Source organism: Tachysurus vachellii, chromosome 2 (genome assembly GCF_030014155.1).
Source record: "Tachysurus vachellii isolate PV-2020 chromosome 2, HZAU_Pvac_v1, whole genome shotgun sequence".
Lineage (NCBI taxonomy): Eukaryota > Metazoa > Chordata > Actinopteri > Siluriformes > Bagridae > Tachysurus > Tachysurus vachellii.
Genome location: NC_083461.1, coordinates 10,154,630 through 10,171,881, shown reverse-complemented (window position 1 = coordinate 10,171,881; position 17,252 = coordinate 10,154,630). Strand labels below are relative to the sequence as shown.

General features: G+C 39.8%; 1 protein-coding gene across 2 annotated transcripts; it reads right to left on the bottom strand.

Moving 5' to 3' along the window:
* Nucleotides 1-2,886: 2,886 nt before the first annotated feature.
* Nucleotides 2,887-14,858, bottom strand: fbxo11b (F-box protein 11b). Of its 2 annotated transcripts, XM_060896247.1 has the most exons (23): nt 14,477-14,858; nt 12,618-12,677; nt 11,911-12,038; nt 11,505-11,586; nt 10,701-10,845; nt 10,140-10,269; nt 9,897-9,980; nt 9,681-9,813; nt 9,480-9,586; nt 9,277-9,388; nt 8,989-9,095; nt 7,494-7,631; nt 7,184-7,401; nt 6,794-6,974; nt 6,524-6,646; nt 6,351-6,436; nt 6,136-6,212; nt 5,774-5,917; nt 5,551-5,661; nt 5,338-5,445; nt 5,147-5,255; nt 4,955-5,053; nt 2,887-4,795 (listed from the first exon to the last, which is right to left on the bottom strand). In XM_060896247.1, the coding sequence occupies exons 3-23, from the start codon at nt 12,016-12,018 to the stop codon at nt 4,666-4,668; spliced, it is 2,532 nt and encodes an 843-aa protein (XP_060752230.1). In that variant the 5' UTR covers nt 12,019-12,038; nt 12,618-12,677; nt 14,477-14,858; the 3' UTR covers nt 2,887-4,665. The 2 variants fall into 2 exon arrangements, with proteins under 2 accessions (XP_060752230.1, XP_060752222.1); XM_060896239.1 differs by lacking the exon at nt 12,618-12,677.
* Nucleotides 14,859-17,252: the final 2,394 nt, after the last annotated feature.

The window sequence follows — 17,252 nt, the reverse complement described above, 5'->3', positions numbered from 1 at the left end:
CCTGGCCTCCCCAGTGTCCCTAGTGTGTAGTATGGCCACCCCAGTGTCCCTAGTGTGAAGCCAGAGGCCAGTGTCCCTAGTGTGAAGCCTGGCCACCCCAGTGTCCCTAGTGTGAAGCCTGACCACCCCAGTGTCCCTAGTGTGAAGCCTGGGGCCAGTGTCCCTAGTGTGAAGCCTGGGGCCAGTGTCCCTAGTGTGAAGCCTGGGGCCAGTGTCCCTAGTGTGAAGCCTGGGGCCAGTGTCCCTAGTGTGAAGCCTGGGGCCAGTGTCCCTAGTGTGAAGCCTGGGGCCAGTGTCCCTAGTGTGAAGCCTGGGGCCAGTGTCCCTAGTGTGAAGCCTGGGGCCAGTGTCCCTAGTGTGAAGTCTGGGGCCAGTGTCCCTAGTGTGAAGCCTGGGGCCAGTGTCCCTAGTGTGAAGCCTGGGGCCAGTGTCCCTAGTGTGAAGCCTGGCCACCCCAGTGTCCCTAGTGTGAAGCCTGGCCACCCCAGTGTCCCTAGTGTGAAGCCTGGCCACCCCAGTGTCCCTAGTGTGAAGCCTGGCCACCCCAGTGTCCCTAGTGTGAAGCCTGGCCACCCCAGTGTCCCTAGTGTGAAGCCTGGCCACCCCAGTGTCCCTAGTGTGAAGCCAGGCCACCCCAGTGTCCCTAGTGTGAAGCCTAGCCACCCCAGTGTCCCTAGTGTGAAGCCTGGCCACCCCAGTGTCCCTAGTGTGAAGCCTGGCAACCACAGTGTCCCTAGAGTGAAGCCTGGCCACCTCATGCTTGTTAATTACTACTACCAATACTAGTACTTAGTAGTACTAGTAATAATAGTCAGCATATTTACCAGTTTTGGTAAAAAAAATATCTTGGTATGATTATTTATAACTTTGCTAGACAACAATCAAATGCTGTTTAGTATTTATTATAGACACATTAGTATTTTAACCCACTATCACACCAATAAGTTGTAGGCCCAACTTGGCAACCCTCCTATTGTAAAATGTCAGGTTATTCCCCAGTGCAGCTCATTTATTCCTTAACAGTGTTTGTCCGGAGGATCAACACCGACCAGATATTATTTGCCACAGCAGTGACATTGAGATGGTAGCATGGTGTTAGAGCTGTACTGGTATGTATATATCAGGCACGCCAGCATTGCTGGGATTTTTAAACACCTTACTATCTATGCTAGGCTGAGAAACAGCACACCAACTGAAAATGTCCACTCAACAGCAACGCTTTTGTCAGAAACGGACACGGTTGAAGTGCCAGATAACACACAGGGAACATGTACAGATTGTGTACTCACTAGATGATGTCTAATAACATTGCTAGCATAAATATTTAAAGACTTATAAAACAATTTAAATTATTCTTTCTAATAATGGATATGGAAGAGGAAAGCTGACAAGTCATACTACTAATGAGTCTGTAATTGTGCATATAAACTGCATCCATGTGGTATATTTTACTGATGGTTAATGCCAATGCGATACATTTTTGAAATGTGATATGCAGCCAGAAAAAAAAAATATGAAAACTGTATTCTTCATTATTATAGTCTAATTTGTACTATTTGAGTTATTTGTTTACTCTAAGATCACAGATATCTCATTCGGATACGTTTGGTCTTCCAGGCTAAATGTTTCATGATTTCTGTTAACAGTCATATAAAGTTGTCTGTATCATCAGCAGATATAAAGACAGCCTACGGTTGTGCACATGTTCTGACCAACCCTAAAGAGCTGCACAAACACCAACCAGTTTAATATCCAAACCACTGTGTCACTAGAACACACATTTGCAGATAAGCAGCTCAAGGCCAAGAGTATGTGCAAACAATACATGTTTTCATTTAATCAAGCATGAGTCCTGCCTGTTCGTAAGGTACATACATCTAATTGAATGCCACAACAAAGCATGCAAAATACGTGCACATATTGGAATGCCAGATCTGGTGCATAAAATTCTCAGTATCCAGTGACAGTGAAAACTTTATGACCTCTTTGGAGTTACTATCTTTTTTAAGTGATTAAGGTTACAAATCACGGACCGAAGATGGATCAGGCTTCCAAACATTATTCGAGAACAACTTTTAGTACGAGAAAATTTTAAATACCAAGTATGTTCTTTAGTAGAAAACTGTAAAGCAAATCAGTTGTTAATCATCCATAAAATAAGCCTATAATGGGAAAAAAAAAAAATCAGCTGAGACAATTCTAACATGAATGCTAACTTTATAATGAATACTGATAGTATTGTACTATCCTGTCTTAAGGATGGTGAACACTCCACCCACAAGCTGGTCTCAGTCAACACAGGCTGTTGTAGAATTTGAAGGGCCCTTGTTTAGCTTGTTTGCGCAGAGAACACCTATATTTACCTGGGTATTGAGGAAATCCTGGGCTTTATGAATTGAGTCAATAATGACCTAGATGTCTTATCAGTGACTGGATAAAAACCCTCTAAGGCAAGCTGCAGTAAATTTCTCCAATAGTGTGGAGCATTGCATATTTAAGGACTTTGCTCTCCCAATATTTGCTTGCCGTACAAAGACAAGCCGGCGTATTGGCTACTTACACCCAGGCCACACCTGTAACCATTATAGTACTACCTTTTACAGTAATTAACACTGAGCCATGTTTATCATGCTCTTAAAGACTTTTTTTTTTTTTTTTAAATGTTTACAACTGTGTTGAAAGGCACAACACACACATTGCAGTAGAATATCAGTAAGGTCTACAAAGAGCACCACATCAGTGATGTGAATGCAGACATTTTTAAAGTATCACAAATTAAAGAATAAACAAATATTAATAACTATTTTTGACAACCTTTTAAAACAATGAAATGTGTGCAGGTTCTGACACCAAATTTGTAAATTCACACAAATAAAGCAACAAGCCTTGATCTAATAAAGTTTATTTTCTTAAAAATGACCAGTTTCCTTTTTGTTTTGTTTTCTAGGAAATTAAACCCTTTTTGAATTCACACTAGCATCTACATAATGGTTATTGAATACTTCACAATATATTAAGTCTAGATGTTATGGTACATGCATACAATTGCGGCAGCATGAGAAGCCACAGTCACCACAATACACAGAGATGGGGGTGAAGAGAGGGGCAAAAAGACAATGAGGCCGTAGAGACTTGTGTTTCAGCTTTGAAGAGGCCAGGGCCTTAAAACATGGCAAACTCCAGCAATGCTTTTCAATCATACTAATCACTCAAAAAAAAAAAAAAAAAGAAAGAAAAAGAAAGAACAGGCACGTTTATAGGTCAATGGCCAAAAGAAAAGAATATATTCTAATAAAACTGGGAGATGTACTCATCACTGTCCATGAAAATTTTACGGACAAGAATAAAAGCATAAGTGAAGCAGGACTTTGTATAAACATTAATAAATGTTCATAAACACTTCCATTAGAATCTTATTAGCACTTTAAAGTCTGGTTAGAAATCACTTTTCCAAATGTTTAGGTAGGAAAAAAAAAAAAGGCCAGGGAAATGTCCCTGTTTGTCTAAATGGCAGTGAAAGGTAAAGCAAACACTGTGAGCTGGGGGACCACATGGAGGCTTTTATAAGAGTCACAGCCAGAGGAAAGTTTATAAAAAGGCAAAATAAATAATAAAATGAAAGGAACAGAATAAAAAAAAATAAAAAATAAAAAACCACCACACATTAACAACCGCTTCATACCTTTGCCTATCGAAAACCATAGCTGGAGGACATTGTAGTGTTTTCCAAATCTTTTTTTTTTTTTTTTTCACTATTCCTCTTTCACAGAAAGAATTTATATGCTGAGACACAGTATGATTACAAGCCTAACATGCGCTAACGAAAATATTAATAACAATAATAATTATAATATATAATAAAATAAAAGACATTCAAATACTGTAAGATTTTGCTTGAAAATACAAAACTACATGAGAAAGCATTAAAATCATATTTGTTGATCAGAATAACATTAATGTTTAAAAAATAAAGAAAGAAGGGAAGAAAAGAAAAAGCAAGTGCTAACCACATTTTTTTCATTTTTTTTATACCATACATATAACCAGCAAATCTGTTACCTAGAAACAGTTGCCAAGGAAGCCATGTCATCATGGCTCTCCCTCTTATCCAGGCAGCGTCTCTGGGGGAGGGGTGATGGCTGTGTGTTTCTGGCCACTGTTACGCCTGTACAAAACTGCAAAAGAACTTCACCTGAACCTGCACGCATCAGAGACTGCACAGGCTTATCGGTTTGGACATTTCCTTCGTTCTTCTGCTGAAAGTTGATGCCACTGTTGTCTATTCTCTTAATCTCCAGAATCCTGAGTCAACATATTGCTTCTCTGTGCAGCTCTTAACTCTTCCAAAGCTTTAGTCAACTATTAACTCTTTGCAGATTGAGAGCCAAGTGAATATGAACAGGGAATCTCTCGTATCCGCTTGCATCAGAACCCTTTTAGCAATATAGAGACATCTCTATCCAGAAAACAGGCAGAGATCCAAAGGAGTCCCATGTCTCCACTCAAAATGGTTTCCTTTACCATACAATTTATTCAAGTCTAAAAAGTTTGTTGTCCTGTCACGTTGTATGCAGAGTCTTTCTAAGACCAGAGTTATAGAAGCTCTGACTTTATAGACAGGATAAATTAAAGACCAGGGTGCTGAGATGGAGAACAGGCTGAACCTCAGTTGTGTTGTAATGTGTTAGACTCTATAGGAGGCGCCGAGTCATACAGAGTGTCCGTGTCGTGTGTCGGCTCTCCAGCTAACGTGCAAGGGTTCGACAGTGTTCCCGCACCACAGTCACAGAAAAACCTATGTGGATTAGATCAGGCATGCATGAATTAGCTGGTATTAAAAAAAAAAAAAATACATACATAATTCAGGTAAGATAAAACACATTTGAGCACCGAGTTAGCAAACAAGAGGCGTAACAGGAATGTGTATTATGAACAATTAAGTTGTAGGACTAACCTATCATGTCGTATAAACTCAACATCATGCCCTTGGTGGCACTTCTTAATACAGTTCACACAGATTGCATTTCTGTCTGTTGTGTTACAAGTGTGGCACCTAAATCAGCAGAGGAGATAAAGGAAATGACATTAGCAATTAGCAAAATTCTAAACTGTTGTAATGAGGTGATCGTCACACCGGTTACTGTACCTGTAAAAGTCGTGCATGGGATAGCTGGTGTAACTGGAAATCTTGTACAGGCACTGACCTCTGCTCACAGCTTTCTCTATGGCATCCTGATTGTTCATGATTTTGTTGTCTGACGGGTTAACAAGGAACGGTTGCATCAGATGTGACCAAGCAAACAAACAGCATTTTTGGTGTTCAATAAAAATAATTACCTTTCATTGTGACATTGACACCAGAAGCAAGAAACAGCCCTCCAAATCTGTTATTGAATATTTGATTGCCTTCTAAAGTTGCAGTAGCATGGTTTGTTATCTCGATGCCTATACAGAGAAAATGATAAATACATGACCGCTATCACAACAAAGCCAGTCACATGATCACTAGTAAACAGAATGATTTTGCAGAGTGTACAAAAGCCAACTGACCAGCAGCAAAGCCATCAAATATTCGGTTCTTCCGCAATACTGGGTGACTGTTAGTACTAATGAGGACACCAGCCTGGGCATTTCTGAAGATGTCATTTTCCTCCAATAATCCTGCATACAGAAACATTTATAGCACTGCCTAAACCCATAATCATAGATCACACTGGGTCAACAAATTGCTGTTCATTTGCATTTGTAAAGACTCCAACTTCTTGAGCCTTACCCCTTCCACCGTTAAATATGCAGATACCACCATCTCGGCCATCATGGATCTTGTTCCTACGTAGGGTGGGGTTGCTGTCAGTCTTAATCCATACTCCAGCCATGGCATTGTCAAATATCTCATTGTCCTCAATAAAGCCCAACCCTGAGGGAGGGGAAAAAAAAAGCCATAAATCCTAAACTTTGGTCTTCTGCATCACAAGCAAATCCATAATCCACAATAATTGCTTTAGCGCATGATGGCCCTCATACTGTGGTCTCGAAGGAAATCAAAACAAAAACAAAAACAAGAACTGGCCATATTTGGCTGCGATCTCTATTAAGTGTGTAATGGAGAATGGAGGTGCCAAATAATTAACTTACCAGAGTTGTAAACAAGAATGCCTCCATTCTGCCCTCCCCAGATTTTGTTTCTTCTAATCTTGGGGTTGCTTCCAGTTCTGTGCGAAGATAAAAAGGATTGGATATGTGGATATGATATGTTGTGGGTATGCAGTTCATATAAATTCTTTGGAACAGATGCAGAGTCCTCACACTCTCACAGACAAACCCACTGACATCGTCAATGATTACCGTACCTGATTTGTACACCAGAGTACATGTGGTTATAGATATCATTATCCTCCAATACACCATGACCATTATCATAGAAATACACTCCAACCTATAAACAGAAACCACGCCGAATAAAGGTAATAAAGCACAAATTAAAATAAAACATGAAATGTTAAATGGTGAAGGATCTCCCCACCTGTTTGCCACTGTGTATTCTGTTCCGCCTGAGCACGGGTGTGCTCCCTGTGGTCACCCACACTCCTGCTAGGGTGTTGCTATACACTTCATTCTCCTCAATAACACCCTGGCCCTTCTCATGCTACACATGATACACAGTAGTGCATACATCATTAGGCAAGGCCACAAAACATTTTTGGAACATTATGGCCATTTACAACAATTAACTCCAGATAACTTAATCTATAAAAATACCAGCACCCTCTTAATTAAATAAATCTGTACTTACTACATAGATTCCCCCATGCTGTCCATCGTGTATCTTGTTGTGTCTGACTATAGGGCAGCTGTTGGTTCGGATCTGAATGCCGGCCAGGGCGTTTCCATAAATATCATTGCCCTCTATGAGACCTCTGCCATCACCAAATATGTAAACGCCCCCTTGATTTCCATTGAAGATGGCATTACCCCTGAAAGAAAAATACAACACACAACTGAACAACTGTAGTCCCGAAAAGTTAAGACAAATGTAAGCTTATGTAGTGTAGACCGTTCTTTATTTAATCTGAATACATGTCAGAAAACCAAACGAGTTTCGAACATCTACAGTAACAAACATAACTCTGATAGCAACCTTGTCTCAAAGTTTCAAAGTTAGGGACAGGTAAGGAACACTAACCTAATGGTGGGGTCACTGTTTGACGTGATCCACACACCAGCAAAGTTATTAGCATAGATCTTATTCTCTATAAACTGGCCCCGGCCCTTCTCGTGGACGTAGATGCCGCCTGTTTGGCCGTGGTGAATTTCACAGCGCACCACTGTGGGGTTGGCATACGCCTTTACCTCAAAACCTGCAATTCTGTTTCTATGTATGTTGCAGCTCTCAAAGTAGCCCTGTAGAGGGAGACAAAAAAAAGAGAAGATTTCACTTAATGGCTGGCAAAGAGCAGTGAGATCATAAAGTCAAAATGGAGCATTGATCCTACCATGCCATGGTCAAATGTGAACACGCCAACATCTCTGCCATGATGGATATGGTTCCTCCTAATGATGGGGTTGCCATGGTTTTTCACCCAGATCCCCGCTAATGCATTGTTGGAGATTTCATTATCTTCATAAATGCCCTAGAAATGTCAAACAAACCCAATTACACCAGCTCACTGTTGTTGACCCTAGCAAATCTTACAATTTTAAGTGCTCACTATGCGATATAACCAGATGTTGTTTTGCTCATATTTAGAAGTAATGCCTCTTTTGACTTTGAAAAAATGCTGAATGCATTTCATTGCATGAATGTCATCGTAAAGAAAACACTGGCTTAAAAGCAGTGATCACATTTAATCACTAAAAAAAATAAAAAACACCCACCAAAACACAGCCCCACCCACCACCCCCCACAGGGTGTTACTACACAGGAGCAAAGCAATGTTACATTATGTGCCTTTAGTTTTATTAGATAACCTTCAGTGTTGTCTAGTTAATAGGTGTAAGTGAAAGCTTATTGCTTAAAGCTCCTGAGACCACAAGAGGGCTCCCTTGAATAAAAAAGTGAATAAAAAGCAAAGAAGAGCAAATATCGCAGTCAACTACAAGTCTGGCACCAGACTTTAGACTTCACCACACTAGATTGTTACCACACTAGTGTTAAAGCCATGACTAACTGTAAACATGAACAAATAAAGCAATACTTTATTGCTAACACAGGACAAGAAGGCCCAGTTGTGGTGGCAAAATTAAAACTAATATTCAAACTTCACTATGCAGTCTCACATTACTGCAGTACATGTGCACATTGTGTATTAAACCATCTGGGGCATAGGTACAGTCTGAATACTTAAGAGTATTTATTTTCACAAATCATATTTAAATTCTACGCAGTTGAACACCACCTCAAAACAGAAGAATTAATCAAACATATTTTAAGCCTAAATCACTTCCATCTGAAACGTTCACTTAAAAGAAAACAAAATATTTACAACCATCTCAAAGATAATTGCTCAGTTATTGTCAACGGTCCACTCAGTTAGACTCCGGGTCAAAGAATGCAACGCGGCAACACAACACAATTTCCCAGAGTAAGCTCGGTGGTGTTAAGTGAGAACTATAAGCATTAAAGTTGAAGCTTTGTAACAATGTCAATGTGAGCCAGAGTGTACAGAGAAGGAGGTGGGTGAACTGATCCCTTTATGCAGTAATGAAGCATGGGCTAATACCTGCTGCCATCTGCATCAGTACTAAGATCCTGCTGTATGTTCTCTCTCATGCAGGCAGTCAGAAACAACGATCAAAGAGAATAGGCGCACACAGCCAGTGGGACAGTTACCTATACCACTACACAGTTATTAGCTGTGATAGGCAAGCTGTTTAGTGTAGGCTTGCCTTTCCACAAAATGTAGACAAAGTTTTGGTTGACTTGATGAATAACTAAGTAAATGTGTGTGCTGCTGATGCACCTACTGGAGATTTTGATTGGGCTCTTACCTGCGCATGATCAGTGATGTAGAGCCCCACATTTTCACAGTCACTGATGTTGCAGTGCTTGATGGTGGGACATGCACCTTGACCACTTACACACACTGCCGAACCCACTGAAAAAAAAAAACAGAGAGAATATCCATAAAGTAAGTCACTTCATAAAGTGAAGCCCAAGCAGTAAAGTGAGTGTGAGAGAGAGAGAGCGAGAGAGAGAGCGAGAGAGAGAGCGAGAGAGAGAGCGAGAGAGAGAGAGAGAGAGAGAGCAAGCACAAGCAAGAAACACTGCGATGTTACCTGTGCAGGTGCTGCGAATAATGCAGTGGTCAATATTCGGGCTGCAGTTCACTGTGATCTCCAGGCAGTGGTGTGCATTGTGATGCTGAGCTGATTTATCATCAGGGTTGAACTGTATATGTGAAACCAAATACTTAGTCATCCTGCCACCATAGTTTAAAACTAATGGGTTTAAAAACATGGAAGGGATATGCAGGACTTACCCTAATGGTCATGTAACCTACATATGCATCTTCTGAACCCTCCATAAACACAAATGTTGAATCTCTAGTGTTCTCAATGACAACCTTATCAGCTACTTTTCCAGGAGCTGTAAGAAGTGGATATTACAAATTCATTAATCTGGAAAAAAGACTGTATGAAAGAAATGGATTTGGATTCATTTAGTTAAAGACTAGACTCACCTGCACCGATCATTGTAATGGGAGACTCGATGTAGATCCATTCATCTGTGTAGATTCCAGAATGAACAAATATTAGCCCATCAAAATGGGCCTCCTGAACTCCTCCCAATGCATCCTCAATGGTGTCATAGTACTACAAATCAGTTCAAAACATTAGATTGGGTAAGCAAGCATCTTTTTAGTAGGAAACACCAAACAATGGAAACAATTTCATACCAGCATATTCTCTCTGCCTTTGTATCTGGCTGGATTGCTGTAAAAATGTTCTGCAAAGCCAGGCTTAACATGTGCACCTTTATACTGTAGGTGGGAAAAAAGGAAGGGGCAAACAAATCAATGCATAGATTCAAAATAATGAAAGCATCATGTTCAGTGTTTAACTGTGACTCAAATGGCAGAAGCTGTAGATCCCTCCCCTTTTTAAAGAATGCCCAAAGACATTTAACCAAACCCTCATACCAGTTGCTGAAAGCTTTCCTTCCATGGGTTAGGCTGCTCATATTCTTCAGGGTTTATTTGATAGAATTTCCCTGGTTCTGGATGCATCATGGGCCGTGTGTATTCAAACACCTCCATGTACAATCGCTTCCTGTGGCACATTTTAAGAACATCCAAATGAGCCAGAACTTCAATAATGAATAAAACCTCCAATAAGTCCCTTTATAGATGATACAGAAATATTAGTTGCGCCAATATATAAACAATTTATAGTAACCTGTGACACTTTCTTACAGGTTTAATTCAAATTAGAACTGTAGAGTAGAAACATTAATATTCCCGTGATCACACTAATCTCATGATTCAACACCCACAGACACTCATCTGGAACATCATATTGCAACAGAAAATGTGATTTGTCTGTTGGCTTATTTTCATATTTCTGCATAATCAGTAATACAAAAGGCAACAAACTGATATTTTCTAGTAAGTTAAATAAAACATGATAGAATTCATCTTATTTAAGAACAAAACACGGAAGATTACCTATAAACACTAAATAGTACAAAATTGATTGCTTACCAGAGAATAGGGTCATTAGCTAGCTCACTAAAGCGCTTGCAGACACAAGCAGCCTGACACAGATCTTGCTCTAGCAAGTAAGAAAAAATCTTCAGGACCACCTCATCTGGAAGCTTTTCTTGGAGATACTGTTCTGCAGGGGAAGCTAGAGGACAGGACAGGAGAAAAAAATTAAACCAGAGTGCTACTGCTGTCCTTTTATTGTCCTACATCATTTATGCTAATGTAGAACAACTGACATGCCTGTGATCTATGAAATTCAAATGAGATATGCACATAAAACAGAACAGTCCACAGCTTAATGCTGCTAAAACCACTGAGCTTCAAACAGTTACCAAACTGCAAAATGAACAAAACTACAGAGACCAGCATTTGCCAGAATTCATAATTAGAAATCTGTACCTGTATTAAAGCACATTCTTGTACGGGGAAAAAAATCTAACCTGACAGTAAGAGGCCATTTTGTTATTTATCATTTGGGTGTTGAAATGAAGATTATTCCTCTCCTTAGAAATAGTAGCATCCAAAATATATATGCTGGTCTTGCAATAAACAGAACACGAACACAAAGATACCACCAGGTACGCATGTTAAATTTCATGATAATGAAAAGCACAGAAATATTTAACCAGTCAAAAAAAAAATTTGAAGTTCAACTGCATTCGACCCATTAGCTGTTCATTAACTATAAGCTAAAGGCATTTCTTTTCCTCAGGTGTCCACCCCTGTCAAATGTTTACTAAATAGGCTTCTATGTCTATATTTTCAGAGCAGTGAGAAATGACCATAAATTTTATCACTTACCTGGAAGGTCTTGGGACTTTCCTGACACTCGGGCACGTTTTGCTCGGTGACCAAAAGTTTCTGTTGCTGAAGTGGAGGCTCCCTGCAAACAGGAATGTAAAGACCATTTGAAATCAATGGTGATACTAAATGTTTAAATCACTTTCATTACTAACTCTCCCAATTAGACAGTATACTGTTTGTTCAGCTCCAAATGTGTTCTGATTTTTAACCACGCCACCATACACAGGAACCCCTCAACTACATCTATATAGAAGTGCTAAGCTAAGTAAATCTAAGAAACACCCCAATTAACAGAAGAAATTGCGTAAATTCATTTAATTTTTTCTTTTACTGTGTTAAAAAGAGCAGGTACAAATGTACTGATATATATGTAACGTGACGTTATATAACACGCGACTGTTACCTCCATACTGCTTTTTGTGGGACACGCGGTTCTCTTAGGCAATAAAGACTTTCTGCGGAGTTGATATGGACTGTTTTGAGCTCCTGGACCAGATTCTTCTGCAACCATATCTGCAGGGACGTCCTCATCTGCAAAGAGGTGGGACAAAAGAAGAAAAACCTCAATCAGCTTTGCATTTTACATTTTACAGTAGGACCTCTCACCCTCTACATGCTGTATAATTATAGCATTTCTTCCCCTTTCTGGATGATTTCAGTGGGAAAATTTCAGTTGCCTGGGGTAAATTACCCCTTTTATAATGCTGTCCTCCTAGGGAAAATACTGCAGCCAAACCCACAGTGACTGAGATGCCCACTAAAAAGTCAAAACTAGATTAACCATAACAGAGCAGACGCGTAAAAATAGATACACACTCGCAGGAAATTAATCAGAGGCCTACAACAACAAAAAAAATTGATCTTAAAGCAAAGGAATCGTGTTACTTTATCTATTTTGGTTGACATGACGTTCTGTACTTACTCCTACCAAAAAGAGATGAAAATAAGACCAAGCTAAGAATCATCTGCAAATCAGGACTATGCATTAATTTATGTCTTGACCCTAATAAGCTACTCAATGTGCAGGGATTTTATTTTTGCATTAGATACTAACCTGTACTGCAGAATCCCTACACGTTCTTCACCTCTGTATGTGAAGGCCCTACCTACCTGGTGTACTGATCACCTGAGAGGTCTACAGTCTGTTCCTCCCTACTGCACATTTGGTACCTGGAGACAACATCCAAAATTTAAAGATAAATGATGCTCTAGTCTTGTGCACTGCCACTGAAAACAACTCGTACCCTCTTTATTTCAGCCAGACCTAATCTTCTGCAAATGACAACAAGATGTCCAAATGTTAACTCTTCTCTGCTCCTGAGAAGTACAGGGGGTTTTGCAATACTGATAAGATTCCTGATAAGTTCCTGGTCTTCTCTAAAAAAAAAAGCAACATGTTGGTAGATTTACAGCTACATGTACAACATGGTCGAGGGTATATTTTACTACGGGATTGGATTTGCATGTTCAGACTTGTGACTGAATTGTACGTCAAACTGAATGAATCAACACCTGCATGTGGATCAAAACCAGTATGACATTAGCAGTACAGTATTAATATTTGTAATTGATACAAAAAAAACATTGACTACTATTTGAACTGAGTCCCTGAAGACATCTGATATATCGTCTATATCCTTACACTAAACCAGCCTAGTCTGTGCAAGCTTTTGTTGCCAAGTTTATGCGAAACACCAGTCATGATAACATGCTTTTCTACAGTTCATACCCTGTGTTGCAAGTGAACGCAAATACCAGCCCAATATCTAAAACCATCCCAAACATTAACATGGGAAACAGTGCTGCACTAAAGACACTATGTTTAATAATAATGGGCTACGAATTACACTAAATAGCAAAGTCAGACTGAATGATTAGCTCAACAGACCACTTGAAATCAACCAACAATAAAAATGCCTGACAACACCAATACAAAGACCGACCAGAAGCACAGAGGTTTACCTTTCTGGGTGCGTGTTTGTGGGGAACCAAAACCACAAAACACCCACTAGAGGATGATCCATGGTGGACGAAAAGGGTTAAAACCGATGCTTTCTGATCACCACATAAAGTAGTCAATGGTTGCAAAGCAAACCAAGGCCTTGTCGACCGAGATGTTTAGTGAAACCATGGCGTTTCCAATGAGCTACCTACTGTTGACATGAACCTTAATAACAACACCGGACGGCTTGACAGTTACCCAACAAACACATACAATCCTGAAACACGAGCATTTTTTACACACCTCTTCAGTGTGAACCCAACTGCGTAGTTGCTGGTGGCTAGTTAGCTTAATTACTCACCGAGCTAGCTAGCTAGCTAGTCTGTAATCTGTTTGAAATAAAGCAACATCGAAATTTAAACAATGTGCGACCCGGTAGTTATACATTTACACGTACTCACTGTCTGCGCTTCCTTCTTTTCTGCAACGTTGATTTGGGTGTTTTGTTCGCCTGACGGTGGGTAGATAGATAGATAAATAGATAGATAGTTAGCTAGCAAACTAGCTAGTTAGCATTAGCTATCACTACATATACACTACAACCCCCCCTCCAAAATGGCAGCCCACCGGCTAGCTAGCTAAGCAGCTGCGCAACGCAGATTTAATGTCCAAACACAGGGTTTTGTTACGTTTTGACTCAATAATAAAATATTTAGTTTAGGATACACTTCCAAAACGTGCTACAAGGAGACGTTTATTTAATTAGACTTTACCGACTTAACAAGACGTCAGAGGTTTAGCTGTAATCCCAGTGTTAGCCGAGAAGCTAACATTTGTCAGGCTAAACAAAGCGCGGCCTGTGGCCTGGCCTGTATGGCGCGGTCTGTAGAAGCCTCGACGTTTCCTGATCAAGCGTCTCAGTCGTCGAGGCGTTAATAGAGTTGATTCGGGTAAAAACACGACAACAGAACGGAGCGAAAAGACGATAAAATGGCGATATGGTGGTGGCGTGTGAAGCGCGTCTCACCTCTTTCGCCGTTGTTCCTCTCGGGCTGCACCGGGCGCGGCCTCGATACTCGCCTGGGTCTTCTGTTGGTCGCTCTGACGGAGTTCATTTGGCGAGTTGATTTTTTTTTTTGTTTGTTTGTTTGTTTCAAAAAACTCACAACGCTTTTTCCTCTAACGTCCCGCTTCCGTCGTTAACATGAGGGTCTTCGGTTTAAAACGGACCAACTGAAAGGCGTAAACAGTTGTATTTTCGCTGACGGAGAGCGAGTTTTTCGGGGTGTTCGGACAGCTCCCCCTGTACTGCTCGGTGCTGGAGCTCGGTGTCTCTCTCTCGCGCAGGAGGAGCCATTAACGCTAACGCACTCACAGGCAGCGCGCGCACGCACGCGAGAAAGAGAAGGAGGGGGGGAGAGGGGGGGGGGACATCACAAGGGATCCCTCTATTCACCAATGAAGTGCACGCGCACACCGCATCCGCTCACGCTCCACATTACACTGTGCGTCCTCTATACCTCTAATGTAGAGCCTCATAATAAACGTCTCTAAAGATCACGGAGAGTTTGTGCATCGCGGTACTCAAAACACACACGAGGCACTTTAACGTGATCGCCCGACATGTATGTGCACGTGATTTAAATCACGTCAAACGTTTGCTTCTTTTAATTATCGTGAACCTTACAGAGCTGAGAGATATGATCGTGATATCGATACCGCGATATACTAGTATCAAGGTCCACTTGTCTGAACATTGTCTGCATTATAAGTTGTGACTATTTATTTATTTATTTATTTATTTATTTCATGTTAACAAGTATTATATTATCTGTAAGTATATTCCCATTACATACTAAATAAATAAATGTTATTTATTAAATAATAAAATGTTATTTATTTAAACGTAAAAGTTATAAAAAATTTTTTTAAAAAAAGCACCAGACACGAGCTGGAAACACATTCAGAACAGGACACCAAATTGCACAACCGTTAACGCCTAGGAGCAAATCAGTGAAGCCACACACCTTTTATTATTTTTTTGGAGTTTGGAGGAAACTGAAGAAAAGCCCACTCAAAAAGAGTACTCAAAACTCTGTATAAACAGTGACCAAGTTCAGGATCAAATCTGGGACGCTGGAGCTGTGACGTGGTAGTGGTACTTACAGCACCTTATTTTCTTTACAGCCCTATTTTTGTTGAATATTTAAAATTTTCACTGCATAATTATTTTTTGTTGTTTTTAATGCCTCTGTTAGAACTGTAAAAAAATGTATACACACACTCAGAAACACAAACACACAGTCTGAATGTATGTATTTTAGAGTCACACCTACACTTTTCGGATCACGACAACAACCCTGGTGCTGTGAGGCAAGGCTTTCTATAGGAGTTATAATCAATGCATTATTCTGCTTTAAGGTCACTGGGGTGCTAGAAGCAGTGCCAATTACATCTTTTATATTTTGAACCAAAAGACATATTTCCATCCTTCAATGGACAATAAAGTGAATCGTTATCACAATCCATGATATCCATCTTACCTGAAAAGTTTACAGGCCCTTACAGGAGCATCATAAAAGCATAAAGCTCTGAGTATCGATGGATTACACTGAGGATCTTTTGGGCTGAAAGTGAGTTGAACCCAAAAACCTCAGCACATTAAACAATGCCACATATAAAGTAGAATCTGCAAGCCTGCATAAAGTCAACAGCATTCTTTATATGAGGATACGGACAATTTTACATTAGTGTCTGTGTTTTTAAAATAAATAATTATGGTCCAAGTCAGAAATGATCTGCTTGTGAGATAAAAACCTATACAGAGTTGTTTGACTTTCCTGATAAACTCAAGACCTTTTAAAGATTATCTCAGGTGGCTTTATTAAACTTTTAACACTACGGTAAGATTGTTTTGCATGTACAACAAACCAAGAAACAGGAAATTTATTAGTGAGACTTCATTACTACAGAAAATAAGAGAATATAGTCTTTAGATGCAGTAGTGTACATCACCTTGACAGAATATTTATACTGTGTCCAGGAGGTTTCAAGAATGCCTTTAAACATTTACTTTTTCAATTTATGTTCAAACGTACAACCAGTTAAGCCAGTTTCAAACCCAGATTTACGTGTGCATGGAAGAAAAAACTTTCAAATGGTATCCACCTGTCCATCCACTTTCTCTAGTGCTCATCTTGCACAGGGTCACAGGTAACCTGAAGTCTCTCCCAGGGGACACAAGTTGGGGAAACCATGGACAGGGTGCCAACTCATTTCAGGGCACAATCACACACACAATTTAGAGATGCCAAAGCAGGGTACTAAACCCCTGAAGCACAGGGAGAACATTCAAACTCTAATGCTAATCATTAAGCCATCATGCCCCCCTTCAAATAGTATGGAATATTTGTAAATTCTCACTCAGTAGGATTTTGTGCACTTTCCAATAATAATAATAATAATAATAATAATATCATTAATTATAATTAATTCATATAACTAATTTAATACAACTGAAATATAAATTAAATCATATCAAATCATTCAAATTAACTTTAACGTTAAATCTACATATTAAAACAGATCTTTACAAAGATCAATATCCTGGCACAAATTTTACATAGTTTTCTTCTTATGATAAAACGTGCCTAATGACGCAAATAAATCAAGAGGGCACTTTCGTTCATTCATCTTCAGTAAGTGCTTTATCCTGGTCAGTGTCACACTGCATCCAGTTCTCTGATATATGATTCACCCACTAGATGGCAAAATTTCCTTGATTTATTTTTCTCTACAATGCA